Here is a 27,984-nt window from a genome sequence, read left to right as displayed (position 1 = left end):
GAATTGGAATCTCAGGAGTTTCCAGAGCTGCCGTTTCCATGTGTGACCGTCTTTTTCTACAGCCATTTTTTTTTTTTGAGAGCTGCGACCTTACTGCTTGTTCGATCACTTTCATAGATGGATCTCTTCAGATTACTAGGTGGAGGCGCAAAGTTTGACAAGAAGCGCTTTAAGGATGACTTCCAACTACTAGACGTAAGCTTCTATCTATTTTATGCTCATTCCATATACATTTTGGTACTGATTCAACTCCCCACTTAGCCTACTGCAACTGAACCCGAAGTTGAGGAAACCCTTACTGAGCAACCAGATAATGAGGAAGAACGACAGAAGTCTTTGTTAAATGAAATTGATTTCTTTAAGAATACTCATACTATCGTCGGCAACAACAAAAAAGCCAAAGACCCTAAGAAGTCAAAAGAAAAGAAGAATAAAAAATTGGAAGCTGAAGAAGACAATCAGCAAGACGAGGAAGAAGACGACGACGACGAAGAAGATCTTTTCACAAGTCAGGAAGAGGTAATTATATGCTTTTAACATTGATGTTAGGCATATGATGGGAAGCTTAAATATCTCTGTGATTTTGTAGGTGGCCCAGTTCAGAAAACAGAATCGGATCCGCGTTTATGGAGACGACATACCAAATCCATTTCGCAAATTTGCAGACCTTTCAACGCCATATTACAATCTTCGACCATACATTCGCCGTAATCTGAAAGTCAGTGGGTTTGAGGATCCCACCCCAATTCAAATGCAATCTATACCAATCATCATGAAGGGACGGGATCTTATGTCGTGTGCACCTACTGGTTCAGGTAAAACATTGGCATACCTTCTCCCCATTATTCATGATTTGAATGGGCCGGAAAAGGTTGGCTATCGTGCTCTGGTTGTTGCTCCCACCCGTGAATTGGCTCAACAGGTATGAAAATGAAACATTTGCGGAAAGTCATTTTTGGTGTATAATGGTATCTAACGATGTGTTCCGAACAGATTTTCCGCGAGATCAAGCGAATTAGTGCCGGCAAAAAGTTCAAAATTTGCATGTTGACAAAGGCAACGGCTGCAACACAAGCACAGGATCCAAAACTGCGACAGAAATATGGTAAGTGAGATTTAAAGATGCATGAGCTTGCTGGCAGCCGTATATTGACTTGTAATCATAGATATCCTCATTAGTACGCCACTGCGCTTAGTTCATGCTATACAGAGTGACGAGATTGAACTCAATCGGTATGTGGCAAGATATATTCGTATGATGTGTATGATATTTGCTGACTTGATTTCATGACTACTAGTGTTCAACATCTTGTCCTTGATGAGGCTGATAAATTGTTGGAGCTTGGTTTCTTAGAGCAAATGGACGAAATCTTTGCGGCTTGCACAAATGCTAACATTCAAAAGTCACTCTTCAGTGCGACTATACCATCTGGAGTCGAAACGTTAGCAAAAACTGTCATGAAAGATCCTATTCGAATTGTTATTGGCGCAAAGTAGGACATTTGTATCATTGCTTTATATAATGCTTTACATTCGACTCAACGTTCTATTCTCGTATAGGAATGCCGCAACAGAAACCATTAAACAGGAGTTACTGTTTGTTGGAAGTGAGGATGGAAAACTCGTCGCCATTCGACAGATGGTGCAAAAGGGATTGAAACCACCCGTTCTCATCTTTGTACAGTCCATCGATCGTGCTAAGGAGCTTTTCCATGAGCTGGTCTATGATGGTATCAATGTTGATGTCATTCACTCCGAGCGAACCAAATCTCAGGTAATGCTTCCATCATCTCACTATGCGATATTTCTTTCAATGTGGCTAAATTTTCGGTATCATTACAGAGAGACAATATCATTGACCAGTTCAGAGCCGGTCGCATATGGGTTCTCATTTCAACCGAGCTGATGGCACGTGGTCTTGATTTCAAGGGAGTCAATCTCGTCATCAACTACGATTTCCCTCAAACAGTGCAAAGCTATATCCACAGAATCGGACGAACGGGTCGTGCTGGTCGTACCGGTGAAGCAGTTACATACTTCACCAAGGAAGACGCACCTTACTTGAAAAGTATCGTTAACGTCATGCGAGGATCTGGCTGTGAGGTACCTGAATGGATGCTTACGATGAGAAAGCCAAGGTAAGTTACTGGAATGCACGGACTTTATAGAGTGTTTGTTCCGCAAATAGCTGACACTGCGCCTTTCCTCCTTTTCAGCCAAAACATGAGGAAGCAGCTCCGTAAGGCGCCTATAGAGCGTAAACAAATTAATACTATGTCTAGTTACGACAAGAGAAAGATCGCCCATAAGAGGTAAGTTTTATGCCATAGAATAGTATCTTTTCAGTTTAGGAATCAAAGATTCTAACAATAGGAATCTGCTTTACAGGAATATGATTGAGACGTCAAAGCGAAGGAAAACCGAGAAAGAAACTGAAAAAAAGGCATAAACATAGAGCTCAGTACCTATTATGCATAGAAAATTTTCAATTTTAATACTGTAGTTATAGCCTCCTAGCTTTTACTTTTGTACATGGTTTGGCCATCAAAATAGATACTGTTTGATTTTGGTTCAAGCCTCCCGCCACGTCGTTTGTTGTTAGAACCCAAGAAGGCAACCATGCGTTTTGTTAGATTCATCCACCGACACCCGAAGCGATAAGACCCATTGTTTTCAAAAGTTCATGGAAGACCCATCGAGCGTTTTATTTTCGAAATCAACATTCATTTCAAGTAGACGTCTTCTTGGATGTACGGATGGGTCCAACAGAGACGTGTTACAGGATGATGTGTACCTGAAAGGTGGGCCCAGTCGAAGTGGTTGGAAGTCCGAAGGGGATAATGGCAAAAATAAAAAATTAGGCTGGTCGGCTTAGGAAAGCCAGTTAGCACTGCATCCCATTCTGCAATCAAACTAATCATGGGTCATCATGGCCGGCTTTCTAGCTTGCTTGCCTTGCTTCTTCTAGTGAATGCCAGTATGGCATTCTACTTACCTGGAGTCGCTCCTCACAACTACAAGAAAGGCGATTTGGTTCCCCTCTTTGTCAATTCGCTTACACCCATTGTTAGCTCGAATTCCCAATTGAAGTCTGTCATCTCGTATGATTATTATTATGAGCCATTCCACTTCTGCCAACCTGAAGGTGGTCCTCAAAAGCAATCTGAATCACTTGGAAGCATTCTCTTTGGCGATCGTATTTTCAACTCTCCTTTCCAGGTAAGAATTGCCAAGCCATGAGGGGTTGATGTGTAAGATGGGCATGCTTTTATAACGTTGCCGGCCAGCATATTCAGCGACTGAGGTGCTATACGAGAGCTTTTGATCAGGGCACAACGTTATAAATGCTGCTAGACATGCTGGTGCCGCTTATTATGCGTTATTTACAATAGGGGCTCAGTTTCACTCGTGATTTTAACGCAAGTATCTGCTTTTTTTCATTTTAACAGATCCATATGTTGGAAGATACCGAGTGTAAATTGCTTTGCACAACCCCAGCTATTCCTAAGGAGGATGCAGAATTTATCACCGAGCGCGTTAAGGAGAATTATGCTATCAATTGGTTGATCGATGGTCTCCCGGCTGCACGAAATGCAAAGGACGAACGTGCAGAAGGCGACGAAAGAGAGTTTTACGGTATCGGTTTCCCACTTGGATATACATCTGCTGAGAAGGATTACGTGAACACCCACTACTCCATTCAGATCAAGTACCACGCTCGTGAAGACGATAACTACAGAGTCGTTGGTGTTGTTGTTCTTCCCATTAGCCGTAACACCAAGGAAGAAAATGGTCAACTCAACTGTGCGCCTAGTGGACCTTATCAGTTCCAATACAGCGACAAGGATACTATCACCTATTCATACAGTGTTCAATGGATTGTAAGTATACGTCGCATCTGCTGAACGTTGTGCTTTATCAAAGGGTATAGCTCTGCTTACATAGACTAATTCTCTGTTTGTCTCTTCAAAGGAATCAACCACTCCCTGGGCTACTCGCTGGGATAACTACCTTCATATCTTTGATCCATCCATCCATTGGTTCTCATTGGTAAACTCTATTGTCATTGTCCTGTTCTTGACCGGAATGGTTGCCATGATCTTGCTTCGCGCACTTCACAAAGATATCTCCCGTTATAATGCTGTTGATGCTCAAGAAGATGTTCAAGAAGATTATGGATGGAAGCTTGTTCACGGGGATGTCTTCCGCCCTCCCACCCGCGCTATGTTCTTGGCTGTATTGGTTGGTAATGGTGCCCAGCTTCTTGCTATGGCCGGTGTTACACTGGGTAAGTTTGACTTTGCCCACCTTGCCACCTCGCTATAGGTGCTGATGCTAATATATTTTATCCTGCAGTCTTTGCTGTTCTTGGTTTCCTTTCCCCATCTAACCGTGGTTCCTTGGCTACCGTTATGGTTATCCTTTTCATGATTTTTGGAAGCATTGCCGGCTTTGTTTCTGCTAGAGTTTACAAGATGAACGGAGGTGAAGCATGGAAGGCTAACGTTGCCTTGACCGCCGTGTTGTTCCCTGGTATCATTCTTGGTGAGCTCTTTGGCCTTAACTTCTTCTTGATTGCTTCCCACTCTTCTGGTGCTGTTCCCTTCGGTAGTATGGTTGCTGTTTTGGCTCTCTGGGCCTTGATCTCTTTGCCTCTCAGCGTTATTGGATCCTACTTTGGTTTCCGCAAGCCTAGAATCGAACATCCTGTCAGAACCAACCAGATTCCTCGCCAAATCCCTGATCAACCCTTCTACCTTCGTACCATTCCTTCCATCTTGATGGGCGGTCTTCTTCCTTTTGGTGCTATCTTTATTGAATTGTATTTCATTATGAATAGCATTTGGTTCCATCGCATCTATTATGGACTAGGTAAGTTCGAAATTTTCTTGATGGCTAGTTTGGTGAGGTTTAGTCTAATCAACCCTCTCGCCAGGTTTCCTTTTCCTTGTCTACTCTGTCTTGATTTTGACTTGCTCGGAAATCACTATCCTTATGTGCTACTTCCATTTGTGTAACGAGGATTATCATTGGTCATGGAGAGCTTTCCTCACCTCTGGTGCATCTGGATTCTACGTCTTCCTGTACTCTGCTCTGTATTATTTCACCAAGCTTGATATCGGCAGCTTCACTGGTACTGTCCTGTACTTTGGCTACTCTGCTATCATCAGTCTTCTTGTCACTGTCATGACTGGAGCTGTTGGCTATGTATCTACTCTGGTGTTCTTGCAGAGAATCTTTGCCAGTATCAAGGTCGATTAGATGGCATACATGTTCTCCTCCTCACTTCACAACTAAGAAGATTTATCCAAAAACCTCATGCCTTTTTTCTTTCCCAAATGCACATCTGAACTGCAGAAATCATACATAATTTTAGCCTTACATCAATGTTGAATAAAAAGAGCTATTTTTTTTAAAAGAACACATGGATATTTGTATAGTGACTGACAGACGTTGATACTGTTGGTAAATGCAAAAGCATGATATGGTTGGGGCAGGGAGCAAAAAGAAAGAAAAATAATGGGACGAAAAAGAGCAAGACAAATGACAGAATTTACAATGAGCCTTTAGGGCTTTTGTTTACACAGCAATACGAATGAAACCTCTCTAGTCTGCCTGTTTGCGTAGTTGAAAATTTTGGGGGGGGGGGGAATAACCACGCAGTCGCTAGTTTGTCTAAGCTTTGATGGGTCTAACGTCCTTCACGTCATTCTTGATCTCGGGTGTTTTGGTGGCGGTGCGGGGTTGCTTAGCCTTGGCCTTGTACGTCTGGCGATAAAAGTTGATGAACAAGAAAAGGTAACTGGTCAACAAAGCACATCCGAAAGCAGCGGCTCCTTCTGTTCCAGCACAATCTCCAAAACCACCAGGCAAGTATGGAGCGTAGGTGAAGGTGAAGTAACTGTATGAGCAGGCATAAATAACGACAAGATCGATCACGAATTGAATAATTTGCATTGTCTAAAGGAGTACAAAAGGCGTTGGTAAGTTTGAGAGTCCGCATTGAACCCCAACGCAGCATTCACAATTGACACTAACCGTCAAGTACTTCTTCCACCAAATTCTGAGACCACGCGATGTCTGCAAATAGTACCAGTACATAGCAACATGGACAGTCAAGTTGAGAACGATAGGAACCCAGGACTTTAAGAGATCAAATATGTTAGAGAAGAAAAAAAAGACATTGATACGCTTGATTTAGTACATACCACAGTGGTCCTACCCACTAATTGAGTGTAGCACAGGACTATGAATTGGGACAATATGGTTGGGTCAATAATGCTGCTGAAAAAAAGGAAAAAAGACCAAAAAAAAAAAGGAGCAGGAGAACGGCTGGCTGGCTCATTGCCATTCGTTCAGCGTGAAAAAAAAATCCAGGCGGGGAGTGGAAACTTACCCATCGTCATACTGTGATGGAAATAGTGAAGGAATTCTGTTTCAAATCAAAGACGATACATTAGCGATACCCTCACTCCCTTATATCCCCCATATTAAAACTTACCAAGCTTCTTCTTCTTAACCACCAAGAAGACTGTATCAGCCAATTCCCAGTATTTCACCAAATAATTCAGGTAGTACAATAGCTCCAAACGCTGAGTCCAGCCTTCAGTGGAACATACGGCATGAAGCAGACCATGTCGAACAATGATGGGCAATAGTTGCTCAATCACCAAGAGGAGGAGTGATAGTGAGACCAAAGTCAACAACAAGTTGTGAATTTGGAACAATAGCTTGAACTTGAATGCCGATGCGGATCGGAGCAAGTACTGGCCACCAAAGATGACAACCAAGTAAGTTATACAGGAGATGAGGACTGGAATACATTATGGTTAAGTAAAAAAAGTCATCAGCCAACACCATGCCAAAATGTTCAGATGTATACCTTCTCGTTGTGTTGACAGGGGAGTCACGCCCTCAATGAAGGCAAATGAATTTGCCGACTTTCCGGTGACTGCAGTGTATACCTTGTCGAAATAAGGATACAGAGCAACACCGAATGGAGTTTCGAGACTGAACTTGTCAAGTAGTTGATGAGCAGCCATTCGATAATATAAGAGGATTGGTTTATCGAAGGAATGAAAAAAAAAAAAAAAAATACACAGCAGAGAAAACGAAGAGGTGGCCCTGAAGATGGAAGGTTGGAAAAAATATACCCAAAAAAAATTATTATGAAAGAGCGGTAAAAAAAAAATCAAAGCACTCGACTCGTGCGCACTTTGGCCAGCTTGCGCTGAACAAAACGGAAATTCCCTTTTTTTCCCATTCGTTCCAAGCCCCGATTCTGTCCGCGGATAGCAACACCGACGTTCATGTATAAAGGCCATCATGGCTTAACATATCTACTATCCGCACGTCTCCTCTTTGCATTTGACAGTACATTCTTTGCAGTCGTGGTTTGCTACCTTCTGGTCGCGCAACCCAAGTTTGGAGGACGTATTCTTTCCATGTTGGGTCACAAATAAGACCTCCTTTTAATCGCGGGTGAATGAAAATAATCGACAAGAGAGAAAAGCTTTAGTTTGTCACATGAAAAATCGGCATTACGATGGTGGTGCAGCCTTTACCTTCGGACGAGAAGAGCGTGTAAACCACTTCACGTTCTTGATCATCTTCCACTTGGCTCTCACATGATTGGATTAGCCGATCGACCAGTTCTACCTGCCGGGGTAACTAATCGACCAGTTTTAACCACCAACAAAAACAAATTATGGGGGTTCTTAAATAGCAACAACGGTTTACCTTGCGCAGAAGGGAGTTCGCTCTGCATATCAATATCTCCTTTTCGCGTATGGAGGATATAATGGAATCACCTGAAACTTTGCCTTGGCGCATATCGTCCCAAGGGAATTTTGTAATGTCTTTAGCCAGTTCAGATATCTTTGCCGTTAGATGTGGCACGCGCAGGGTAACAGGATGTGAAACCAGTGTATCGTATGCAATCAAGGCAACAGTGGGTAGCAGGCTAAACCGGTGCTGGGTGAGATGCTGGTCGGTATTGGATAAAGTAATATGCGTGTACTTACAATGAAAAGACTTCGTACACAGACATGCTTTCCAAAAAGTGTAATGCCTGTCAGAACGCTTGGTTAATAAAAAGCGACATTTGAGAAAAATTCATCGCTTTAAGCGCCATAAACATTGTACCTTTTCACCTTCCATGGTGATGTTAAATAACGGTTTTTGTTTAGTAATTGGTATAGGCTTGGCTTCCTATGGACGGGCGGAAAAACCTGGTAAGTCATTCGGATTTTGAATTGAAACAAATTCAGATGTCTGTCTTTAGACTTTTTTACCTGCCAGAGTTCCAACCATAGATTACCAGCCTCTGCCATTCTGGCGCTGAGCTGGGGCTTGCCATCGTCAGTACCTTCAGTAACCCAGTCTTTGGGTGAGTGCCAACGTACAAAGTCATTGAATACTGCTGTGGGGTTGGCAGCCTTGAATGCTTGCATATCGGATAGCAGATGAGCCGACTGAAGCTGAGCTCGGATTTTAGCAGCATCGTCAGATGTGCCCAGGCTCTCAAACACTTCAGCTTGCTGCTTGACCATATCTTCTGTCATAAAACCGATATCCTATTTGAGAATGTTTGAGAAAATGGAATGGCTCATAGCATAAGCGGTCAAGGAAGAGACTTACTTGAGTTTCAGGTATCCACAGAGGTTCTTCTTCATTACAAAGCATGATATCTTTAAGAATGCTTTTTCTGCCTTGCGGGATTCGTTCACCATCCTCCGTAACTTCCGAATCGGACTTCGTGGCACCTTCAGAGCTGGAAGTCTTATCAAGCTGGACAAATGATTCATCCATGCGGCTAGACTGTCCTGCTAGCTTTGCGGTGTTGGATGGTGCGACGTCTTCGATGGAGTCAAAGTATTCATCATCTTCTTCCTCAATATCCATAGTCTCATCCCAGCTAGCATCTTCTGGAACCTACATAGTCAGGTGCACGTGGAACAAATTAAGAGATCATTGTGGTGGATAAGAGAGTATGCAGGCACAAGTCAAGGAAAGTAGGACAGTGTCTTACCAGAGTAGATGCTTGATGGTCAACTTGAGAGAACATTCCAGGCTGGTCATCCCCTTCCACAAGTCGCTCTAGAAAGCGGTTAAAACCAGACTCTCCTTTGTTTGGTTCCTCTGATGATTGTGGTCTCACTTCATCAAACAAATTGTGGTATGTTTTCTTCTTTATCAACGGGCTGGAAACTGTTGACAAAGATGGAGTATTTTGGCCTTTTTGTTTCTGAATTTGCTGCTGCCTTCGAATGCAGCAATTGATCATTGCCAGTTTTTGATGTAGCTATAGGATAGGCATAATAAGAAAAAACAAGGTCATTCGAAGCAAGAATATCACTGTACTGGAAACATTTCCACTCACCATATTAAACCGCAAATCTATAGCCATGGTCTCTTGCGCAACGTTTGGCGTGACGGTGTGAATGCTGTCACTCAAGTCCTCGGTGTCATCGGCAATCAAATTAGAGCGTACATTTACATTTGGTATTAATACATTATGCTCCCAATACCATCGGATTTGTCGCATAACTTCAGACCATAGTATTTTGAGAAAACTGATAAAAGACGTGTTTGCCGTCTTATTGCTAGAGGTAGTAGCATTTAGCGCTAGGACGAGTAAATTCCACAAAAAGGATTTGTAAGGAACCAATTGGTCGTCCTTGACATGGAATCCAAGAGAACGAACAGTTGGCAAGGAGGTATCACAGGAGGAAAGATTGTCAAATGTTTCTCCATAATAGTGTCGATTTGAGTGTTCGGCTTCGAGATTTGCTTCAAACAGAGCATGTAATACAGTCTCTACCTCATCCGATGCTACAAATGTAACATTTGCCGCTCCACCATTGTCTTTTGCTCCTCCTAGGCCACCTGGCATTGCAACATCGGCGGAAGATCGACCAGACTGTAACAGATTGCGTAAGCGTTTAGGATCTCTTGAAAGCCGGCTTCGTTGGGTACTACTGTCTTCGTTGTTTATATTACTGTCGTCATATGGCGCAAGATAGTCTTTATTGGCAGGATCTTTTATCCATGAAGCGATAGCATCGTCGATTGAAGATGATAGTACTGCACGTTGCTGTGCATCAGGAGCGAATTCAGTTGCTACTCTCCAGATTGGTGAAACGATTGCATCCATATCAGAGCTAAACTGATTTTCCAGGAATGTGTTGAGGTTTGTCATTGGAAAGATAGCTGTGAGGTTCAACGATCTAAGAGGATCATTGTATGATCCAAAATCCAGATGGGGAAGTGAAGATGCAGGCTTTGCTTTCTTCTTTGTGGAAACTTCATCGAAGTTTCGCTCCAAAAGATCATTACTATTGCTAACATTGGTGCTGTCGTCCTCAGATTCATCACCTCCATCGTTCCATGACTTCCAGTCTTCGTCAAACCAGTTTTTAAGGCTGTATGTAAAAGCTGCCGTAGCGTGAATGTCCAGATCTAATTTGAATATTAAAACAAAAGATATTATGAGTAACGAAATGTGCGGTATATTATAGTGCCTATTTCGCCCAGTAGTGTATTCCTATGAGCAAAATTCGGATGCCAATAACCTACCACCATCATATTCATCGATTTCCAGTTTTTTCCGGAGAACTCGCCGAACTATATTCAGGTCTGACCAGGTTGAGGGCAACGATGGTACAACCATGGTATTGAAATTTGACTCCGTGATATCTTGATCCTGGTCTTTTGACAGACTATATCCAATGAAAAGGCCATAACGTGCGGGTCCACAACGTATGAATATCGGTATTTTACAGGCAGTGTTATGGATTGCGATTCGACATGCCGACAATAGTAATTTGGCTTGACTGATATCCACTGTCGCTTTGCCACTTGCGAACAATCGTGATCGCAATGAGTCACTTGTGACCTCTAACACTAATAGTCGTGCTATGCCAGTCCATCGATGTAATGCGTGAAAGTTGGTTTCTTTATCTCCGTGGTCAGTTACAGCGCTCGTCAAAGCCTCCGCTACAAACGGTGCATTGATTGGATCGTGGTGCTCCTGTATAAGTTTTGGGTCACAGTGGTACATGAGGTTATAAGTGGTATCCTCTATTGACATGGATTCTTTTCGGAACGCTGTGTCTATTGAAGGCGCTGTTTCAGGGATACTGTCTGAAGTGATGCCATGGTCGGAGTACTTGAATCCCCATAGTGACAGGATCTCTTCTACAGCGTTTGCCAAGCGTTCAAAATTAGAAGCTGATGTGTAATCAACGAATTCGAATAGTTCCTCGCTGTTTGTAGAGTTTTCTCGCTTTGATTTCGTGGACGTCGCCATGAGTAAAGACCACTTGCCACGGCTTGTTCTGTTCTTCGTTGGTTTGTGCTATGGATTCACCGACGTAGCCAGGCGAACTTGTGTCATTCCTGCCAGTCACACTTTTCAGTTGTGTGCCTCTTCCCAAATCCTGTTACAGCCCGTTTGGCTGTCATGCTTCTCATTGCTCTGTTATGTTGCTGTCTACACCTTCTTTCAGTGCTCTCACTGCTTGCAAAATTTCAGCCAACTCTACGTGCCTCAGTATTGGCTTACGGAAAGCTCTCTGAAACAGCTGATCGCCCCACATCTAAGTTATCCTTGTGGATCTCTCAACAGACTGTTCCCAAGGCGTGGTTTTCACATTTTTATTGGATAGGGTTTTTGTTTGCTCTATGGTGCGACCTTGAAGTAGTATTGTTGTTGTGGGAACATAAAAAGGGCCCAATTGTCTCAATGCTTGCCCACTTCGACACCCCAGAATTGGCCAATACTCAACCAGCAATCATTTGCCTCCTCAGCTTATGTCTCATCACCCTTCACATCGGTCGACGACTGTACGAAGTCAACCTAGTTCAACGGCCGTCCAGACAAGCGAGAATGAATATTTCCCACTATTTTATCGGCATTGGATTTTACGGATCCATGGTCTTCGCTGCTTGGCTAGAAGGAGCTGCCAATTTAGGGGTTTGGGAATCGTCACCTCAACCAACCGCCCTCTTGGATACTCGCCAGCTTCTTCGTCCACATGTCATCCTCGCTATTGTCTTATTTGCCTACGCTTCATGGCATCAATACGTCTGCCATCGTATTCTGGCTAATATTCGCATGAAAGCTCGTCCTTCAACGTCTGCGGCTTCATCAAGCATATACCAAATACCACGTGGAGACTGGTTCGAAAAAGTCGTTTGTCCCCATTATTTGGCGGATATTTTAATTTATGTTTCATTGTGCATTCTCAATCGACTGCAAAATCTAACACTCATGGCTGGTCTGCTATGGACCATCATCAATTTATCTGTCACCGCAGGTGAAACCGAGCGATGGTACAAAAAATCTTTTGGCTCGAAATACGCGAATACATTCGTACGTGGCCGCTGGATCGTTCTCCCCGGTATCTACTGATTGAGTAGCATTCAATTATTATGTAACATTTATTTGGCTTTATTGTTTTCTCCACTGTAATACTATGTCTCATGCTTTTGCTGTCCCATCAATATCTGGATGTTTGCCCTTGAAGACATAGTGAAGTCTTAAGTTGACTATTGTGTTAGTACCCACAGTGACTTAAGTTTACAATATCGCCTCTAACTAAGAAGAGAAATAAGCACTTACTTTGGAGTTGCCCAAACGTACGCAACCAAGAATCGAAGAAGGTCCATTGGGGGCTGTACATGGTAAAAGATAGTGAATACAGTGGTGTCGTTAAATGTTATCAAATGTCACTGAAGTCACATTGGTACTTACGTCTACCAAAGGAGGAGTTACGTCTGTGTGCATTTCAGACAAGTATGTCTTGAAGATGTGAAGAATGATATCGCGATCGTTTGGCTGATTTTGCTCTGATTTGACTATGCTGAAGCCGGCCAGCCTCCATCCAGAAGCTAATTCTATTTTGAAAACGACGTAAATATGGTTTTCTTCTTCCTGATCCACAACCATACGACTGTAATATGGTCTTACCTTTAATGCGCTTGATAATGTAAGCCCGGTGTTCTACCTGTTCATAACCAGGTACCAAAAGGTATTTTTCGGTATCTAAGCGCTGGTTCGTAATGGGAATCTGTAGACATTAAGTTGATGTTATTAGTTTGTTGCAAGTCAGCAATACTATCAAATCCCATGTTGTTAACCTACATTAGAGTAGAATTGCGCCAACTGATATAACGAATGTGGCATTGGCACGGATGGTGACGTGGTGCTGGTAAACAGAGTGCAGTTATAGCAGTTCAAGTGGCTATAATTGTTTGCATCAAGCTCCTTATTAACTTTGTCCATAGTATCCACCAAAGGTCGCATCATTCGCACAGAAATCCAATCCCGAAGCTGATGACAGTATTCTACACATTGTACTTCATCTATTTTATCCCATTGTATCTTGATGTCTTTGTACTAAATAAAAGATGCGTACAAAAGGTTACATTGATTAGCGGCATTACGTATTGCCAATCGAGCAGCGGATATCATGAGTTACCTGTTGCTCTTTTCTGATTTCATTGATGTTCATTTTGTTTGAATTCTCGGTGTCAGTGTTGTTTTCGTCGGTGAGCTGGACATCCTGGTTTAGCATGCATGACTGGAACATCACTTTGGGGATAATAGAGGCTTTGGCACTGGCCTGTAGAGGCTGACTGGGAGTAATAGTGGGCTGAGACATAAATGATGAGAGTTGTCGCTCCCTGGGAGTACCAGATGACCCAATAGTAGACGATGGTGTTACTGGTCGTGCAGCAGCCGCATTTGTTCGCAAAGCAGAAATATCTAAGCAAGGTTCCACTTGCTTAACAGATGCCTGCGATATTCGTGGAGGTTGTTCGGGATACAGATCCGGAAACATCTTGTGCAAAGAGGGATACACATCTAGAGATCGACCGAATCAATATTAGTATTCCAATCTTCTTCATCTAAAAATCTTCGCAGATGGGAGCCTAACCTTTAGGACTTGGTTGTGTTTGATTGGTGACAGGTGGTACTGGCGATGGTGTAGGCTTTGCAGGACTATTGAATGCCCTTCGAACAGAAGAAACCAAGTTGTTAAGTGCAATCCAGGTTTCTGAGCCTATGAACAGGTTGAGTTTTAGTTCGGAATGGTTTGCACATTCTTAATTCCACATGTAATCCATACCTTCTGTTTGTGTCGCAACAAGTTCCTTTCTGTCCTGAGGCTTTTGGAAAATGGATGCTATCACGCTGATAATATTATACATAACAAGGAATTTACACGCGATACCTAATGGTAGCATAGTTATTAGTACATTGGTAGAAGGTAGGACCTCAATGTTGGCGAATCGAAAAACACGTACGCGGCAGTTTTATCAAAGGATAATTTAGCAATGCATCGATGGTAGGATACGAGGACGAAGAAATGAACCATAGTGCGATCAATGCAGCAGCATTATATCGTAGTATGGCTTCCTTTCTAGCCGTAAAGTTATCATGTGGCCACATTGTAAACGATATAGGCAGACTGCACAAGGTTCACTGCAGAACCTGAAATTTTGTGTTGGCCCAGCGTCGTGACTTGCACATTTGCACATTTTTATTTTCAAATTTTCAAGTCATTGGATTATTGGATTTACTATTGGGCAGCTTTGGCCTTTCTACGCTCTAATGCTTCCATCATATTGCGCCTTCGCTCACTAGGATCAAGCGCATTCAGTTCATCAACAGACATGTCGTCAAATGTCTCGGCTGCTAGCTGCTCCTGCTTTTCAGAAGGTGCATTGTTCGTACCATCACCACTTCCTTCTGCCACGACAGGCTGCTGTGCCTGCTGTTGGGATTCCATCATTTTTCTAAGTTGGAATTATGTAAATACCTGGTATACTGAACAAAATACTTTTATAATTTACAGTTTGCTTACCTCCTAGCTTGCAAAATCATATGCTCTTTTCTTTTCCTCAACATTTCTTGTCGCTTTTGTGCGTCAGTTTCCCAAACTTTTGGTGGTTCAGGCCCATCATCCGAGCTGAGCTTGGACTCCAAATTATAACGCTGAAGCAAATTACTTTGTGTCACTCCGGACGCTGCTGATGAAGATTGTCCTGAGATATTTCTACTGTTACCACTCGCGGTAGGTGGGGATCGCGGTGGGGTGATATTGGCCGGCTGGTGGAATTTGCATTAAGATACCGCTAGGGAAATAGAAAAGGGCTACGTATAAAATGAATATGAACTTACCATAGGAAGAGTTCCATCGCGCAGTGCATGTTCAATAGTTATCTCAACAGACCCCGTTGTTTGTAAACTATTCACAATGGCTGCCGATGGAATATTTGGAAACATAGCACGAACCGTTTCCACCTAACAATACCTTTTTGATTAGTATTCATGTCCCCTTTTTATCCGTAGGTAGCTGTATACTGTACCATTTCGGGTGTAACACGATGTCGCGGTCGATTGGCTCGTTGACTCTGCGATCCCGATGGTTGTGGAGCCCCTATAGGACAAGTGGATAAAACATAAAAAGGAAAGAATGGAGAACGCATTAGAGCACCTCCAAGATTAGATGCAGACATTCCGTATGAACATACCTAGCAGCCACCTCATAGCAATGAGGATGACAAACACGGCCACTATAATCGAGATGCCTTCGTTCATGAGTGAATAGGGTGTGGATGTGCGGTTGGCCACTTTTTGGCATATGACGTCGCATTCGGACCCAGCCAGCCCAATCTTGGGCTTCTCCGCTGGGAGGATCTTGCTTTCTACGCACTTTTTTCCTTCTGCTCACAAAACTGTCCAAATGTACGACTAAATAGGTTTTCTCTTGCATCTGTACTTCTGACATACCTCAACACTGACAAGTTCCCTTCCACTTACCTTGTACTTATAGGTCAGAACCATATGATCCCTATATTCCCAACTCACAGCGTCCCGGCGGTGCCAATGCTGCCCCGGGTACTGCTGGCAATGCCAAGACTGCTCGAGTTCAACAACAGGTAGACGAAGTTGTTAACATCATGCAAGACAACATTGACAAGGTCATGCAACGTGGTGAAAGATTAGATGATCTTCGCGGCAAGACTGGTATGTACTGAAAGGCATTCTGCCGTTATGAGAGTTTGGGGGGTTTGCTGCTGTGGCGGAGGCAAACTCTAGAACGGAATATCAGCAGAGTCATTGCTTTACCGACCATAGCCTTGTTTTTCATCTTTTTCTTGGCACAACATCAGCTATATTTCTCAAACAACATCGCTTAAAGTATTTTTCGACACGTTCGGTCAACTTCTATGCAAACCGTCCATAGGCAGCTGACATAGATGATTATCATGCAACACAATTTGAATCAAATGAGCATGGATATGGGACGCATAGCGATGAAATATTGATGCGCTGAATACTAACCAAACGTTTATTCACTCTCTAGAGGATTTGCAAGCAACGGCAGGTCACTTCCGTAGAGGTGCTAACCAAGTGCGAAAGCGCATGTAAGTGTAACGAGTGATTTTAAGCTATGGTGTGCGAAACTTTAATTGACCACTCCATAGGTGGTGGAAGGATCTGAAGTGGAAGATTATTATCGGTGTCACTATCCTAGTTATCCTTGCCATCATTATTGGATCTATTGTTGGTACTCAGGTAAAGAGCCTTGTGGTTTTACGTGGGACTGTTTCATAACATTTGTGTCTAACAACTCCTGTCTACCTCCCAAACTGCCCAATACAGAAACATTAAATAAGGCCATGGTGGAAGAGAAATTCCGATATGCTTTATGATAATTTGAATTTATGCTACTTATGAGTGGCAATTTTTTTTACCGTTCCCTCTACCTTCGTGTCTCTTTTCGCTTGTTTGCAACTTGTAAAAGACCAACTTTATTATGAAATACACTCTCTAACAATTTCCATTTCGTTTGTTTTGAGGTGCTGGGTATCCAAAGTGGTTGTGTTGCCAGCACTATTATCCATATACATGTGTTGAAGGTACCATGCAAAGCGATCACAACATCGAGTTAGAGCTTGCTCTTTTTCGACTCGACAAATGCAGGCGATGGGAGGTATCCGTGAAATATTGGACTTGATTTCGAAGCATCGTAGATGGAAGGTATGAAATGTCCTGGTGATTCTTGTGTCCATTGTCTTGGACCTGGCTGCCAGGAGGCGAACGCAGGGTGTACTCGCGCTGAATCCGGTTGAGTCGGCCGATTCACCAACCGTGGATTACTTTGTGAAAGAAAAGGGAACATGAGGTGAAAAGCACATGAAAAAACTCCTGTGAAAATTCACAGTATAAAATGGCGATTTTATTCAGTGGTGATATCATTCTGTCTTTAGTATTTTACTATCTTGAGCCAAATCGTCTACTGCTTTTCTCTTCTTTTCGATTTGATCTGCTTCTAATTCTTCCACTTCCATATTATGACTAGCATCTGCGTGGCAAGTTGCGTGATATATCTGTTGAAGTGGTAATTCGAATGAGCATTATCGCTGACAAACTTTAAAACAAGAAAAAAAAGTTCTCATACCGTTCCATTAATATTAACTGCATTTTTGTACATCCATTCTTCCTCACCGTCGTTCCATATCGTAATGAACTGCTCTCCGCAAATAGGGCAAGGTCTACCTTGGCTATCGGCAGGCACAACTACCATATGTGAATCTGCGTCTAGTTCTTCCACCTTTTTATTTTTTTGTTGTCCACTTCCTCCACCAGTGCCATTATGTGATTGTTCGTCCGCAAATATAGGTGGATGCTGGCTGGTAGACTCAATGTCGACACCATTGACCCACTCGCTTTCAGTTACAAACCAGCTTCGAGAAAGGCCGCGCTTGGCACGTTCTTTCGATCGTCGATTCTGTCGAAAATGAAAGTCAAGATGAGCATCCATCTTCTTCTTGCCCTCTTCTGTGTCTGGGTATCGGTAACCACATTGCTTGCATTTAAGTGGTAATGCAGAATATAAGAATTCAACCGCTCCTTTACGAACTCTAAGGAATCATACAGTGTCAGATGGTGCAGTTTTTGAATGAGTAGACGGCATGCTAACTTACGTTTGAATATCTTTACTCTCCAGTCGGAATGGTCCAAACATAGCGACCGTCATGTTACCAGATGCAAAATCCTTTTTCTGCTCTGAAGCAGGTTGTCCAGATGAAACGCCACCCAAAAGTCCCAACGATGTTAAATTCTTCATTAAGTCAAGAGCATTCATGTTACTAACTGACGATGATACAGAAGCGGGTGGAGGAGTTCCTATAGGAGGAGTAGATCGATCCATCGTTACCGGTGATCCAATACGTGGCTTGTCGTGTAAAGGCGGCGCAGCATTACCCATCCTAGGCGATGGGGAACCAGCTTGCGTTAATGCTGAAGGTGCAGTACCTGGTGGTAATATTTGTGCCAGATATTGCTGAATGGGGGCAGCTTGAGCTGGTGGTAACGTAGGTAATAAAGATTGTAGCTGCTTTCGATGATTAGTACGTCTATATATTGTAGTAGCCCCATATTACATAGACGTGTAATTACCTGAACCAAGATTTGCGTGGTAGGGTCACCACCACTGTTTCCATTCGCTGGTGATAATATGGACTGCAGAGTTGACATGACATCAGGCTGCGGCGCGGTTGGTAAGGTTTGCTGTTGGCTAGGACTTATTCCAGAAGAGGGGTATTGTGACTGACTGGGAGATGCTGCGTATCGCTGCCTAGGGTCTCGCTAAAAGAGAATTTGCTATTATTGATAAAAATTTTCTTATACAGTTGAAAAAGAACCATCCGTACCATTATATTTGGTCCTTGCTGCGAAGGAGGTTGATGTTGCTGTTGTGGAGATTGTTGCTGAAGATATCTTACAGACCGTTCAATGGGTTCAAGTACACTCCTGGAAAACACAGGCCGTCCGTCTGGCATCCCGTTCTTCCATGTTTGTAATAATCGCTCAAAACTTCTCCTCGTAGAAACCTCGGCTCTTGTATAAGATTCGAGGAATAGCGAAGCGATGTTACGTGCAAACAACTGGATATAGGGTTCACCGACATTCTTACATATTGAGTCAACGAGGTAGATCACCGGAAGCTTTTGATTTGAGGCATTCTGTAACAGAAAAAAAAAATCCATGAGATGACATGTTAAACACTGCTAAAAGGCTGCACCAAAATGGATCCAGAGTGTATATGATGAGATGTAAGAATTTGGAAAAAGAAATATACAATTTGCTATGAAGAAATGAAGGAGGTACACGGATGCTAGCATCCAAAGTTTAGCAAATAGCTTGCAATAAATAATCCGCTATCCTAAAGCAACTGTCACTTGCAACATCTTTTTTTTTTCTTTTCTTTTTTCTTTTTATCGTTTGTGTTCTCGTTCTCGCATTTTCTCTTTTCTTTTGATTTTGGATTCTTCTGTTGCATATAGTGTAACAAGTTGCTTGGATATGTAACATCCATTCATCAGTAATTGAAGAAAAAAAAACAAAGATAAAATGGCTGAAAGACATGCAGTTTCCTGCTCTTCAGGCAGTTTCCAATGTGCACGAATGAATAGATACAGTAATTAAATATAGAAGAAAGGGAAGGGGAATAGTGGCAAGAAACAGTGAAAGAGGTAGTTGACAGCTCAAGCGGAAAAGCAAACAGAGAAAGAAGAATATAGCATGGTCATATTTATTCGGCGGCACGTAAGAGCCTGACCGGAGTCAGGTCTAAAGACCTTGACGATGCTCTGATTTGTAAAGCATTACCGGTGTTGACGGGATTGCACTTTACCACTTCAGTCGTTTCTCGACCCTGTCTCGAATCCAGTTTGGTGTAGTAACTATATTTATGAAGTAACACTTACCGCTCTTATCTTTTGTTCAATTTCACGTACTATCAGTGTAGCACCTTGCTTATTTTCTTGCGCCAAAATGGTGAGGCTGGTGATGATGGGTTTGCAGTTGAAAGTCAAATCTTGTAGGATTCGTTTATACTCCAGTCGAAGGGCATCCAGATCGGGAATATTTTGAAGTGCTGGTGGTGATGCTTGCATTTTGGTAGTATGTTAATCACTCCTAAATACCTTTACACGGTTCCAGAAAAGTCGAGGTCTTGATTCTAGCGGATGCAAGATCGACCTGCAACAACAGAGCCAGCTGCCAAGGTCAAATGAAAAAGTGGAGCTCGTGATGACGTCGACAATTCTCACCGCAGGTCAGCTTTTTTTTGCCTCCACTTCTACATTGGCAGTCACTTTTTCTTTCCACCACTGTCAGGCAAGCTATGGAGCCGACGAAGCTGCCAGCCGAGGGACAATCGCCCAACCTTCAGCCGGCCGTACTCACTTCAACTGAATTCACAAGCAAAACGTAAATACTATATGAATGACACGAATGATATATCACGACACTAACGTAAATCACCGCTTCTCATGCAGCCTGGCGAAGAAGCGTTCTCGTTTATCACGAGAGTTGGGTTCACTAAGAGAGGACAACGCTAAAAAAGGTTTTTAATCATCTATTACTGAGATGAATGACTACTTCACATCTAAGATATTTGTCTACTCTGACAGCAAGGCGAGACTGGCCAAAATGTCCGATTTGTGGAGTTCCTGTAGACCCTGCACAGTACGAAAACCATTATCAAATAGAGCTATACGAGCTTCAACAACTTAATTTCGGCGATTACGAACTATCAAAAGCGTATGTTTAAATTCTGAAATGCATTATGAAAACTGGTTGTTTTGACAAACAAACGATATGACAGGAGAGGCAAACGAGGTGCAGCAGTAGTGGCCAAAAAGCAGCTGGAAAAGACAACCGGCAAAAGAAAGGTTTCTTCAAGATACGAGGAGTGTTTATCAAAAGTGCGGAAAAACAGAGAAGCTCGTAGCTCAGCAATAAGGACTACTACAAACGCTTCTACTTCAACAGGTATGTAATGTGGCTTGAAGTTTGGAATATCGGCTAGAATACTGAAGTATGAGCACTAAATAGATGCTGTATGGAATCCGCCTGCGGAAAATCAGGAGTCTTATACTTGTAAGTTGAAAACCAGAATCTCGTGAAGAACTTGTTATATGACACTGACTTGTCGTAAAAAGCGTTCGATACCGGCTTGCAGCAGACGTGCTTTATATGCAATCAAGTATTGAGCGGTGATACAGAAAGTATCAATTTGCACATTGATGGTTGTCTCGCTCGCGTTAATTCTGAAGACAACGACAACTCATCAATGGATCATGAAACAGCTCCCAAAACATCCGCATCACCCCCCATATATGACGGCGAAGGAGATGGGACGCCAGAAGCTGCATGGGAGGAGTACGAGTGGGCTGGGCAACGGCGCGTTAGAGCAACCGCCATGTTTGAGGGTGGCTATGGAGGTAGGCTTTATTGTTCAGTCATTTTCTGGTGAGTTATGGTTGGTCTCTAACAAGCTAAAACAGGTGCGGGTATGTCGACGACGGTCAAAGGAGAGGATGTGGACGATGACCTAGATGTGGAAGATGACGACGTTAATCAATATGGAGAAGCCCAGTATTCTGAACGCGACATCGTCGTAAACCCCGATGATGAGAACGAGGACAGTGCTGCTTTACGCGAAATGGTGTCTGGAACACCTATTTCAAGGTCAAGTTCATCCGGACCCAGTGGACAAGCTCAATCAGCTCAGCGACCAGGCTACGAAGCAACAGTATCTGATGATGGATGGAAGCAACATTTGACGAAAGATGCCGTTATTCCAACAAATGCAGCCGGGCACACTAAGCTTGTGATTGAGTCTCTTCGGTCACAAATAAATCAGTTGGTAAGCGAGCGTGATCATATCAAACTGTGATGGCTCTTCCACGATAATGAATGACATCCACTGACAATCTCTTACCCCTTAGGAATCAGCAAGTAGATCTGTGCCCAAATGTTTGATTTGCCTCGAACCATACAAAACTCCACTCACTTCGGTCGTCTGCTGGCATGTCCATTGCGAGGAGTGTTGGCTGCATAGTATGGGAACTAAGAAGCTTTGCCCTCAATGCCAAAAGATTGTAACCCCAGCTGACTTGAGGCGTATATATTTGTAAATGAAAAACTTCATGGTTGAAGCAACTGTAATATAAATTTTTTCTTATAACCCACATTTGTTCCTGAGTTTCTTTTTCTGCTTGTTTGAGCATCGAAAATTTAAGTCTCCACATTTTTTCTTCACTGTTTGTAACAAGCTCTTTTCAACACAATCGACTTGTGACATGGGTAAGAAAGGATATATGCATTACACTGAAATACTTGCAAATGTATGCGATCCAAATGCACTCATACTTAATTCTCCTCTCGTTTTAGCTGAAAGTATCAGCGACTTTGTTGCTGGTAGGCATTTTGAAATTACTTCACTCATTGTCAATATTGCTTATTTATATGTGACCTGTGGTAGGTTGGGTTGGAGGAGCGGCTGGTATACTGGTCGGTAGTCCATTGGATGTTCTCAAGGTAAGGCGAAGACAACCAGTCCATGGCTTACATTAGCACGTGCTTATAGTGTGTCAAAATCCATCACAGGCTCGCTTGCAAGCCCCTCGACTGAACGTACCTGGAAACACAAATACGCCTTCACAGTCACTGACGGCAACACAAACGTTTAGAAATTTAGTTCAAATGGAAGGGGTTAGTTATCTTTCATTGAAGTCTTTGTGTAGACGTCATTCTAAGTCATTTGTTCTACCCAGATCAGTTCACTCTTCAAAGGTGTACTATCTCCTATAGTTGGCTTGGCTGGTCTAAATGCCATTCTATTTGTGTCGTATGGAAATATCCTTCGGTATCTTGAAAGAGGCAACCGGTATAGCGCAGACCCTAATAACTTTGGAGCACCTGTTCCGACCTTGTCCCAAGTTTTCCTCGCCGGTTGTGGAGCGGGCTTTGCATGCTTTTTATTGTCTGCTCCGACAGATCTAGTAAAAATACAAGCTCAAATGCACAGAGGAAGTAGGTCAACTATGCAGGTGGCGAGGGACATTTTTCGTCGAGGTGGTATTTCTGGTTTCTTCCAGGGTGGGATGATTACCATCATCCGTGATGCACCGTCGTATGGTGTTTACTTTGCAGTTTACGAAGGTCTCAAGCGATCTTTAAAGGTCGAAAGTGGGGACGTTTCTGGAGACAATGCTTGGAAACTCTTACTTGCAGGAGGATTTGCTGGTACCATATCCTGGGGCTGCATCTACCCACTAGATGTTATAAAGTCAAGAATGCAGATGCAAGTCATACAACCGAGCACTCGTATTCCATCAGGATCATTAGAAGGCGGAACTCAATCCATTCGATCCTATAGCAGCACAACATCGTCCGCACCCCTATCCGCATCCTCATATCATACAATCAATACGCCCCACTATCGATCAACATGGGACTGTATAGTGCGATCCTGGAGAGCCGAAGGCGCTGGAGTGTTCGTTCGTGGCATGGGACCTACTGTTTTACGAGCCTTTCCAGTCAACGCCGTGACCTTTTGGATTTATGAAGTTGTAGCTGCAGCTATGAACAAAGTACAATCATAGATTTTTCTCAATTAGATGGGTATATATTACATGTATTTGTAGAAATTAACCTCGTTGTATAATACAAAATGCAATTAAGCTGTATCTAAGAGTAATTAACATTGCCACTTCAATGTACATTTGTAAATGTCGTATACTTCGCGGTCTAGCTGTTTCCTCAACTTTTCGACGTAGAGTTTCCATACACTTCCTACTACGATGGGCTCAGATGATTCTTGCGATTGACAAAATTCCTGATTTACGAGCATGGCAAGGTATTGAACCACCAGTTGTGCTTGGTGAAAGTTTCGCGCCCGCGCGAGCTTCAAAACGTATTTGGAAACGGTTTCTACGTCTTCTTCTTCTGGTTCATTGCTGAATGCCAAAAGCCAAGCTTTTAGCATATCTCGAATGGACGATATATCAGTTTTACCCATTAACGCAGGTTCTGATTTGGACACTACAGTGAATGGGTTTGACTTTAGAGTAGTAGCTAGTGTCTATGAATGGTATATTAGATATGTTGTTGTCATTTCGATATAGTTACATTTTTGTTTACCTTTGCAGAATCCAACTGATTTTGTAGATCTCTGTGTTTCTGCTCTCTCTGGCGCCGATGCTCGTCAAGCAGCTCAGCACGTATTTCTATAATAACAAACGTGAACATTGTTACGCCTTCTTCTACCGTGCTGAAGTATCAACCTTACCAGCGGGCAATTCATTGAGCACGTTGGGGTCCCATTCCGACAAATCATCCACAGTATTCACCGCTGATCTATGTTTACTTGGACTTTGAGGAGGGAACATTTGCGTAAGGGTAAAGCTTCGTTTCGCTCCAATAGAGTCATTTTGATGTGTAGGAGTCTTTGGTCCAGGAGTTCTCTTCGTTCTTGGTCGTTTGGGAGATTGATGAGATTGAGAGGGTGAAATAGGTCGCTTTTTAGTCGCGGCAACCTGTTCCCGTTCACTGTATTGCTTCAGTACTTTTGCTCTCATATTATCCGGCATGGCAAGGAGATCCGTAGGATTTAACTGCGACCAAGGCGGAAGTTCATGTTGAGTCGTTCCGTATGGTACGCTAACACTTTTGTTGTTTTCATGGGTAGGCAAAGATTCTGATTTCGTAGATAGTTTCGTAGGCTTATCACCGACTTGATGAATGATTTCTGTTCCATTGACATTACCTTTCTCATGTTGAATATGCAAATCGTCCTCCAAGCTTGCTGGAATGACATTTTCAGAACTGCTATTATGCTCATTTGTCTCCGCGAGAAAAATAAGCTCATATACTCTCTCAAGCTCCTTACGAATATCCATTGGAAGTTCGTGAAAGGCTTGTCTCTCTACCTCCTGCAACAAGGTTAGTTCATATGGTACGAGTAGATTCATGAACTAACAAACTTACCATAGGCAATCTTTTCGAGGTAGAAGTAGAAGAACTTGCTTTGAAGATAGTGTCGTCCACTTTGGTAATAATATCAGGTTCTTCCTCGGGAGCATGATCTGTTGATGTAACTTCGTTTTCTACCTTCTGCTTTTTCTTATATGGAAGTAGGGATTGCCCTTCTGTAAACGACATGTTAGCTATGGCCGCCAGGAAGAGATATGACCTTAAATGTACCTTCAACCGGATTTTTGCCGACATCATTGTCCAATTTCTGAATTTGTACGCCTAATCCTGTGATGAACAACCGAAAATTTAGTATCTGTATATCTCATACATGAGGCGTCCAAATCATACCTCTAATATCAACGGATTCAAAATGATACGATTGAAGCAATTTCATAGCTTCGTCAAATATGAAGAGCGCATCATCCGTATACTGTTCCAATGAGACTGATTTGGAAAAATTATCGCATATCCCATGGCCAAGATGTTTTGCTGCTTCTAGCGCATCTAGCTTTCGCCTTTTAATCTGAGTGGACTTGGGTTAGCAAGCAAACTATCTTGTAATTCAAAAATACTGCGATGAGATACCTTCATTGTGATAGATTTTCCTTTGCACCCCACATTCCTCAATCTCTTTTCTACTTCTTTGCATAATCCTAGCACAAACTCTCGTACTTGATCATCGTTTTCAAAGCGAACCCCCCACTGGTACTTCTTATAAGTAAATGATAAATAATCAGTATTATCCACAGGTTACACTGCCTTACCGATACTTCAGCACTGACAGACTGTCGAGGCTGTCCAGATGACAAAGGACGATCATCAATCCCTCGTGCAAATTTGTAGAGAGATTCGCCAGTCTTTTTTCCAAATATATCTTGCAGTGCCTTCATTGTATATGCCCTGAGATCTTCTAAGGTCTTCAAGTTCTATACGCAGGTTACATTAGATGAAGTCTATATACGAGTTGGTAGTGATCAAATGACTACATACCATTCTGTTCAATTTTTCACCCATGGCATAGCCAATCTTTTCCATAATAAATGTTAGCAATAGGTCATAAATAATTTAGTCATACCTAACATATCATACCCCAGGAAGGTCATACACCGATATTGGATTGAGGAATTCCAAAATGCTGTTATGATCCACAAAATATTGGCCACACGGCTTGGCAACTTTGGTGGCAAGTCTGAAGTAGACAATTTAGTTTCATTTGTCATATACGCTTCCATTGATCTGATAAGTTATTACCTTGCTAAAAGTATATTTGAGCCGCATCCTATGCTAGCTTCGCAGCCTGTAGATTCCCGAATTTCCGACCGTATTTTTGTTGCGAATTCATCAATCGTCATAGAGTCTGTGATAGAGCTGGTGACATCTATGATTGCTTCATCCACACTGACTGGTTCAAGGTCATCAGCATGTTCAAATAGTATCTATGGCATTAAATGATAAGTCTGAATTTGTTCATCAACAGCGCCATAAGGTAGATACTCACTTCATAAAATTTCTCAGATACTTCTTTGTATTTATCAAACTCGTATCTGATATTCACAATGATTAGTAGTGAGAAGATTGAGACTGAAGTCGATTTCTTTCTTACGGTATGACTTCCAGTTCTGGGCAAAGTTTTCGAGCATGCCCCACACTGTCAACGTAATTAGATAGGGTCAAGTGCTGTCATAAGACACGTATCAAATTCCTTACGTCGTTCCATTTTGTATTTTATACTTTCGAGCTACATAATTACATGATGCTGTAAAATCAAGATCAGAATACTAATTTCTGATGAGTTCGCAGGTTGAAGCTACTAACCGACTGCCCCAGATGAGGATTCCATAACGCCTTTGGAATGACATACTGCAACCTTTACAAATAATTAACATTAGATAGTCACTTCGCACTCCCAAACGACGAATTAAGCTAACCGGTTTTTCTTGAAGGTGTGGCCTATCCCGTATGCCCACTGATGCAAAAAAGCAATCAAAATCAATATGCCTAATTAATACAGGCCAGAGTTAGAAATGTCATTTTTCATCACTAGCATGAGGGCATCGTCAACGTACATGATCTTCGAATTCTCAGTTCTGGGCATTTTCCTCCTTTGACTTTGACTACTATGTCGAATGCGTAACTTGGTTACAATACTTTTCAGTTCTGCTTTCCACATTGAAAGATAGTGCAGCCTAGATGTAGTGTAGTATTTATCCAGAAACTCTGGATTTATAGAGCTGTTCTTGCGTGCCCAGTCATTGGATAATAGAGAGAGGTTGAGTTCGGAACCTGTTATTTGAGCAACCTCTTTACCTTTTGGTGATCTTGCTAAATATTGAGGTGGTAATTCATTAGCTTTTTTGGATTCTTCCTTTGGTATTGAGCTAGCCGGCGGAAGATGGCTGGATTTGTTGTGACTATCGACAGTCGGATTAGAGCTACTTGACAGTGTCTGCGTCTGAAAGCTGAGCTCCTTCTGATGCACTTCTACAGGAGAATTAAGCCGGTAATTTTGCCACGGAAGAAGCACTTTAGCCTCTACAGAGTCCATTATCCATTCTGGGAGTACAACCTTGTAGGCGCTTTGATATTTCAATTTGATCAATTCCCAGTCTTGTTATACATGAGGGAACAATAAAAAGTACCTGAACTCTTTGATCTTGGCATTCGTCAAGTTGCTGGCGACAATGTGGGTAATTTTTGACTTTGATACTTTCGTCAAATGAAAAAAGGCGTTAGGGACTACGCAGCTGTAAATTGCGATGGTGTTCATATCCACTTACAGTAGTGCTGAAAATCTCCACCATGAGTTGTAATAATCTTTTTAAGAGTCGAATGTGATGGGTTTGTATACCCGTTGACATAAATGATGAGTCCTTTGAAGATTTCGGATTTCTCATCGCTAGCAGCCAGGCTTTAACTATAGCATTAGCGAATGTGCCAAGTTACAAGTCAATTTTAAATGCTCACATTAGCTGCTCCTGATCCTTCAACTTCCTTTTCTTTCTCTCCATGTAAGACTTAAAGTCACCAAATCGTATGCTGTCGTATGTTTTGTCATCTGGTGATTGTTGCTGTTCGTTATGCATGGCTCGCACAGCTAGTGCTACAAGTAAGGGCGTCAGGTGAAACGACGCTAACTA

The 27,984-nt window shown here is 42.5% G+C and overlaps 13 protein-coding genes across 13 annotated transcripts; 6 read left to right on the top strand and 7 right to left on the bottom strand.

Moving 5' to 3' along the window:
- The first annotated feature begins 65 nt into the window (after window positions 1-65).
- K450DRAFT_258283 (uncharacterized protein) lies at window positions 66-2,585 on the top strand. The gene is made up of 10 exons (XM_051591815.1): window positions 66-195; window positions 262-519; window positions 590-922; window positions 994-1,105; window positions 1,167-1,233; window positions 1,299-1,493; window positions 1,561-1,774; window positions 1,843-2,138; window positions 2,217-2,312; window positions 2,389-2,585. The coding sequence occupies exons 1-10, from the start codon at window positions 118-120 to the stop codon at window positions 2,447-2,449; spliced, it is 1,710 nt and encodes a 569-aa protein (XP_051441158.1). The 5' UTR covers window positions 66-117; the 3' UTR covers window positions 2,450-2,585.
- Window positions 2,586-2,885: 300 nt separating this feature from the next.
- K450DRAFT_258270 (uncharacterized protein) lies at window positions 2,886-5,469 on the top strand. The gene is made up of 5 exons (XM_051591814.1): window positions 2,886-3,219; window positions 3,450-3,881; window positions 3,973-4,288; window positions 4,357-4,872; window positions 4,937-5,469. Exons 1-5 carry the CDS (start codon window positions 2,920-2,922, stop codon window positions 5,260-5,262), a joined length of 1,890 nt encoding a protein of 629 aa, XP_051441157.1. The 5' UTR covers window positions 2,886-2,919; the 3' UTR covers window positions 5,263-5,469.
- Window positions 5,470-5,523: 54 nt separating this feature from the next.
- Window positions 5,524-7,472, bottom strand: K450DRAFT_258266 (uncharacterized protein). Its single transcript, XM_051591813.1, has 6 exons — window positions 6,884-7,472; window positions 6,503-6,814; window positions 6,398-6,433; window positions 6,210-6,247; window positions 6,040-6,144; window positions 5,524-5,961 (listed from the first exon to the last, which is right to left on the bottom strand). Exons 1-6 carry the CDS (start codon window positions 7,326-7,328, stop codon window positions 5,677-5,679), a joined length of 1,221 nt encoding a protein of 406 aa, XP_051441156.1. The 5' UTR covers window positions 7,329-7,472; the 3' UTR covers window positions 5,524-5,676.
- Window positions 7,473-7,515: 43 nt separating this feature from the next.
- K450DRAFT_291919 (uncharacterized protein) lies at window positions 7,516-11,311 on the bottom strand (the record flags this gene model as incomplete). Its single annotated transcript, XM_051593584.1, has 9 exons — window positions 7,516-7,671; window positions 7,741-7,963; window positions 8,025-8,071; window positions 8,146-8,211; window positions 8,295-8,576; window positions 8,641-8,934; window positions 9,032-9,304; window positions 9,383-10,461; window positions 10,579-11,311. 9 exons carry the CDS (start codon window positions 11,309-11,311, stop codon window positions 7,516-7,518), a joined length of 3,153 nt encoding a protein of 1,050 aa, XP_051441155.1.
- Window positions 11,312-11,464: 153 nt separating this feature from the next.
- K450DRAFT_214650 (uncharacterized protein) lies at window positions 11,465-12,415 on the top strand (the record flags this gene model as incomplete). Its single annotated transcript, XM_051584832.1, has 2 exons — window positions 11,465-11,676; window positions 11,812-12,415. The coding sequence occupies 2 exons, from the start codon at window positions 11,465-11,467 to the stop codon at window positions 12,413-12,415; spliced, it is 816 nt and encodes a 271-aa protein (XP_051441154.1).
- A 34-nt stretch (window positions 12,416-12,449) lies between these two features.
- K450DRAFT_258244 (uncharacterized protein) lies at window positions 12,450-14,499 on the bottom strand. The gene is made up of 9 exons (XM_051591812.1): window positions 14,314-14,499; window positions 14,136-14,240; window positions 13,944-14,069; window positions 13,485-13,870; window positions 13,148-13,402; window positions 12,974-13,073; window positions 12,758-12,900; window positions 12,626-12,678; window positions 12,450-12,542 (listed from the first exon to the last, which is right to left on the bottom strand). Exons 1-9 carry the CDS (start codon window positions 14,456-14,458, stop codon window positions 12,485-12,487), a joined length of 1,371 nt encoding a protein of 456 aa, XP_051441153.1. The 5' UTR covers window positions 14,459-14,499; the 3' UTR covers window positions 12,450-12,484.
- Window position 14,500: 1 nt separating this feature from the next.
- Window positions 14,501-15,381, bottom strand: K450DRAFT_258237 (uncharacterized protein; the record flags this gene model as incomplete). The annotated part of the gene is made up of 3 exons (XM_051591811.1): window positions 14,501-14,805; window positions 14,874-15,118; window positions 15,379-15,381. The coding sequence occupies 3 exons, from the start codon at window positions 15,379-15,381 to the stop codon at window positions 14,589-14,591; spliced, it is 465 nt and encodes a 154-aa protein (XP_051441152.1). The 3' UTR covers window positions 14,501-14,588.
- A 354-nt stretch (window positions 15,382-15,735) lies between these two features.
- On the top strand, window positions 15,736-16,759 carry K450DRAFT_258232 (uncharacterized protein). Its single transcript, XM_051591810.1, has 4 exons — window positions 15,736-16,039; window positions 16,380-16,440; window positions 16,501-16,591; window positions 16,679-16,759. Exons 1-4 carry the CDS (start codon window positions 15,973-15,975, stop codon window positions 16,685-16,687), a joined length of 228 nt encoding a protein of 75 aa, XP_051441151.1. The 5' UTR covers window positions 15,736-15,972; the 3' UTR covers window positions 16,688-16,759.
- Window positions 16,760-17,224: 465 nt separating this feature from the next.
- Window positions 17,225-19,419, bottom strand: K450DRAFT_258229 (uncharacterized protein). Its single transcript, XM_051591809.1, has 6 exons — window positions 18,733-19,419; window positions 18,479-18,667; window positions 18,335-18,413; window positions 18,004-18,205; window positions 17,478-17,940; window positions 17,225-17,406 (listed from the first exon to the last, which is right to left on the bottom strand). The coding sequence occupies exons 1-6, from the start codon at window positions 19,066-19,068 to the stop codon at window positions 17,272-17,274; spliced, it is 1,404 nt and encodes a 467-aa protein (XP_051441150.1). The 5' UTR covers window positions 19,069-19,419; the 3' UTR covers window positions 17,225-17,271.
- A 351-nt stretch (window positions 19,420-19,770) lies between these two features.
- On the bottom strand, window positions 19,771-19,977 carry K450DRAFT_179706 (uncharacterized protein; the record flags this gene model as incomplete). The annotated part of the gene is made up of 1 exon (XM_051584319.1): window positions 19,771-19,977. The coding sequence occupies one exon, from the start codon at window positions 19,975-19,977 to the stop codon at window positions 19,771-19,773; it is 207 nt and encodes a 68-aa protein (XP_051441149.1).
- Window positions 19,978-20,995: 1,018 nt separating this feature from the next.
- Window positions 20,996-22,062, top strand: K450DRAFT_258220 (uncharacterized protein). Its single transcript, XM_051591808.1, has 3 exons — window positions 20,996-21,309; window positions 21,373-21,734; window positions 21,817-22,062. Exons 1-3 carry the CDS (start codon window positions 21,159-21,161, stop codon window positions 22,003-22,005), a joined length of 702 nt encoding a protein of 233 aa, XP_051441148.1. The 5' UTR covers window positions 20,996-21,158; the 3' UTR covers window positions 22,006-22,062.
- Window positions 22,063-22,098: 36 nt separating this feature from the next.
- K450DRAFT_193055 (uncharacterized protein) lies at window positions 22,099-23,558 on the top strand. Its single transcript, XM_051584475.1, has 5 exons — window positions 22,099-22,174; window positions 22,262-22,288; window positions 22,353-22,408; window positions 22,478-22,582; window positions 22,645-23,558. Exons 1-5 carry the CDS (start codon window positions 22,171-22,173, stop codon window positions 23,473-23,475), a joined length of 1,023 nt encoding a protein of 340 aa, XP_051441147.1. The 5' UTR covers window positions 22,099-22,170; the 3' UTR covers window positions 23,476-23,558.
- K450DRAFT_258213 (uncharacterized protein) lies at window positions 23,523-27,942 on the bottom strand. Its single transcript, XM_051591807.1, has 20 exons — window positions 27,812-27,942; window positions 27,625-27,755; window positions 27,487-27,553; window positions 26,914-27,423; window positions 26,776-26,845; window positions 26,663-26,714; window positions 26,555-26,603; window positions 26,451-26,495; window positions 26,346-26,391; window positions 26,099-26,283; window positions 25,937-26,036; window positions 25,838-25,873; window positions 25,612-25,773; window positions 25,433-25,549; window positions 25,196-25,370; window positions 25,076-25,132; window positions 24,860-25,020; window positions 24,162-24,804; window positions 24,014-24,099; window positions 23,523-23,954 (listed from the first exon to the last, which is right to left on the bottom strand). Exons 1-20 carry the CDS (start codon window positions 27,928-27,930, stop codon window positions 23,571-23,573), a joined length of 3,195 nt encoding a protein of 1,064 aa, XP_051441146.1. The 5' UTR covers window positions 27,931-27,942; the 3' UTR covers window positions 23,523-23,570.
- Between the last annotated feature and the right edge of the window lie 42 nt (window positions 27,943-27,984).

This window comes from Umbelopsis ramanniana (assembly GCF_025399195.1).
Source record: "Umbelopsis ramanniana AG unplaced genomic scaffold K450scaffold_70, whole genome shotgun sequence".
Classification (NCBI taxonomy): domain Eukaryota; kingdom Fungi; phylum Mucoromycota; class Umbelopsidomycetes; order Umbelopsidales; family Umbelopsidaceae; genus Umbelopsis; species Umbelopsis ramanniana.
Note: the sequence above shows the minus strand (reverse complement) of the source record. Positions and strands in the feature narration are given on the sequence as shown.

What these genes read in the sequence shown, in the direction of transcription:
- K450DRAFT_258283 (XM_051591815.1), top strand. Translation starts at nt 118, where the DNA reads ATGGATCTCTTCAGATTACTAGGTGGAGGCGCAAAGTTTGACAAGAAG. An exon ending in ATGACTTCCAACTACTAGAC is followed by an intron (nt 196 to 261) that starts GTAAGCTTCTAT and finishes CTCCCCACTTAG; the next exon opens with CCTACTGCAACTGAACCCGA. An exon ending in CCGAGCGAACCAAATCTCAG is followed by an intron (nt 1,775 to 1,842) that starts GTAATGCTTCCA and finishes GTATCATTACAG; the next exon opens with AGAGACAATATCATTGACCA.
- K450DRAFT_258270 (XM_051591814.1), top strand. Translation starts at nt 2,920, where the DNA reads ATGGGTCATCATGGCCGGCTTTCTAGCTTGCTTGCCTTGCTTCTTCTA. An exon ending in TTTTCAACTCTCCTTTCCAG is followed by an intron (nt 3,220 to 3,449) that starts GTAAGAATTGCC and finishes TCATTTTAACAG; the next exon opens with ATCCATATGTTGGAAGATAC. An exon ending in CATACAGTGTTCAATGGATT is followed by an intron (nt 3,882 to 3,972) that starts GTAAGTATACGT and finishes GTCTCTTCAAAG; the next exon opens with GAATCAACCACTCCCTGGGC.
- K450DRAFT_258266 (XM_051591813.1), bottom strand. Translation starts at nt 7,328, where the DNA reads ATGATGGCCTTTATACATGAACGTCGGTGTTGCTATCCGCGGACAGAA. An exon ending in GGTTAAGAAGAAGAAGCTTG is followed by an intron (nt 6,434 to 6,502) that starts GTAAGTTTTAAT and finishes GATTTGAAACAG; the next exon opens with AATTCCTTCACTATTTCCAT. An exon ending in GGTGGAAGAAGTACTTGACG is followed by an intron (nt 5,962 to 6,039) that starts GTTAGTGTCAAT and finishes GTACTCCTTTAG; the next exon opens with ACAATGCAAATTATTCAATT.
- K450DRAFT_258244 (XM_051591812.1), bottom strand. Translation starts at nt 14,458, where the DNA reads ATGTGGCCACATGATAACTTTACGGCTAGAAAGGAAGCCATACTACGA. An exon ending in AAATCAGAAAAGAGCAACAG is followed by an intron (nt 13,403 to 13,484) that starts GTAACTCATGAT and finishes TCTTTTATTTAG; the next exon opens with TACAAAGACATCAAGATACA. An exon ending in TGGCGCAATTCTACTCTAAT is followed by an intron (nt 13,074 to 13,147) that starts GTAGGTTAACAA and finishes TAATGTCTACAG; the next exon opens with ATTCCCATTACGAACCAGCG.
- K450DRAFT_258232 (XM_051591810.1), top strand. Translation starts at nt 15,973, where the DNA reads ATGCAAGACAACATTGACAAGGTCATGCAACGTGGTGAAAGATTAGAT. An exon ending in TGATCTTCGCGGCAAGACTG is followed by an intron (nt 16,040 to 16,379) that starts GTATGTACTGAA and finishes TTCACTCTCTAG; the next exon opens with AGGATTTGCAAGCAACGGCA. An exon ending in AACCAAGTGCGAAAGCGCAT is followed by an intron (nt 16,441 to 16,500) that starts GTAAGTGTAACG and finishes ACCACTCCATAG; the next exon opens with GTGGTGGAAGGATCTGAAGT.
- K450DRAFT_258229 (XM_051591809.1), bottom strand. Translation starts at nt 19,068, where the DNA reads ATGGATTTTTTTTTTCTGTTACAGAATGCCTCAAATCAAAAGCTTCCG. An exon ending in AGCAAGGACCAAATATAATG is followed by an intron (nt 18,668 to 18,732) that starts GTACGGATGGTT and finishes ATTCTCTTTTAG; the next exon opens with CGAGACCCTAGGCAGCGATA. An exon ending in CAGTTAATATTAATGGAACG is followed by an intron (nt 17,407 to 17,477) that starts GTATGAGAACTT and finishes CCACTTCAACAG; the next exon opens with ATATATCACGCAACTTGCCA.
- K450DRAFT_258220 (XM_051591808.1), top strand. Translation starts at nt 21,159, where the DNA reads ATGGATCATGAAACAGCTCCCAAAACATCCGCATCACCCCCCATATAT. An exon ending in GTTTGAGGGTGGCTATGGAG is followed by an intron (nt 21,310 to 21,372) that starts GTAGGCTTTATT and finishes AAGCTAAAACAG; the next exon opens with GTGCGGGTATGTCGACGACG. An exon ending in GGTCACAAATAAATCAGTTG is followed by an intron (nt 21,735 to 21,816) that starts GTAAGCGAGCGT and finishes CTTACCCCTTAG; the next exon opens with GAATCAGCAAGTAGATCTGT.
- K450DRAFT_193055 (XM_051584475.1), top strand. An exon ending in TATCAGCGACTTTGTTGCTG is followed by an intron (nt 22,289 to 22,352) that starts GTAGGCATTTTG and finishes GACCTGTGGTAG; the next exon opens with GTTGGGTTGGAGGAGCGGCT. An exon ending in GTCCATTGGATGTTCTCAAG is followed by an intron (nt 22,409 to 22,477) that starts GTAAGGCGAAGA and finishes AATCCATCACAG; the next exon opens with GCTCGCTTGCAAGCCCCTCG.
- K450DRAFT_258213 (XM_051591807.1), bottom strand. Translation starts at nt 27,930, where the DNA reads ATGCATAACGAACAGCAACAATCACCAGATGACAAAACATACGACAGC. An exon ending in CCAGAACTGGAAGTCATACC is followed by an intron (nt 26,392 to 26,450) that starts GTAAGAAAGAAA and finishes TGTGAATATCAG; the next exon opens with ATACGAGTTTGATAAATACA. An exon ending in CGGTGTATGACCTTCCTGGG is followed by an intron (nt 25,874 to 25,936) that starts GTATGATATGTT and finishes ATTATGGAAAAG; the next exon opens with ATTGGCTATGCCATGGGTGA.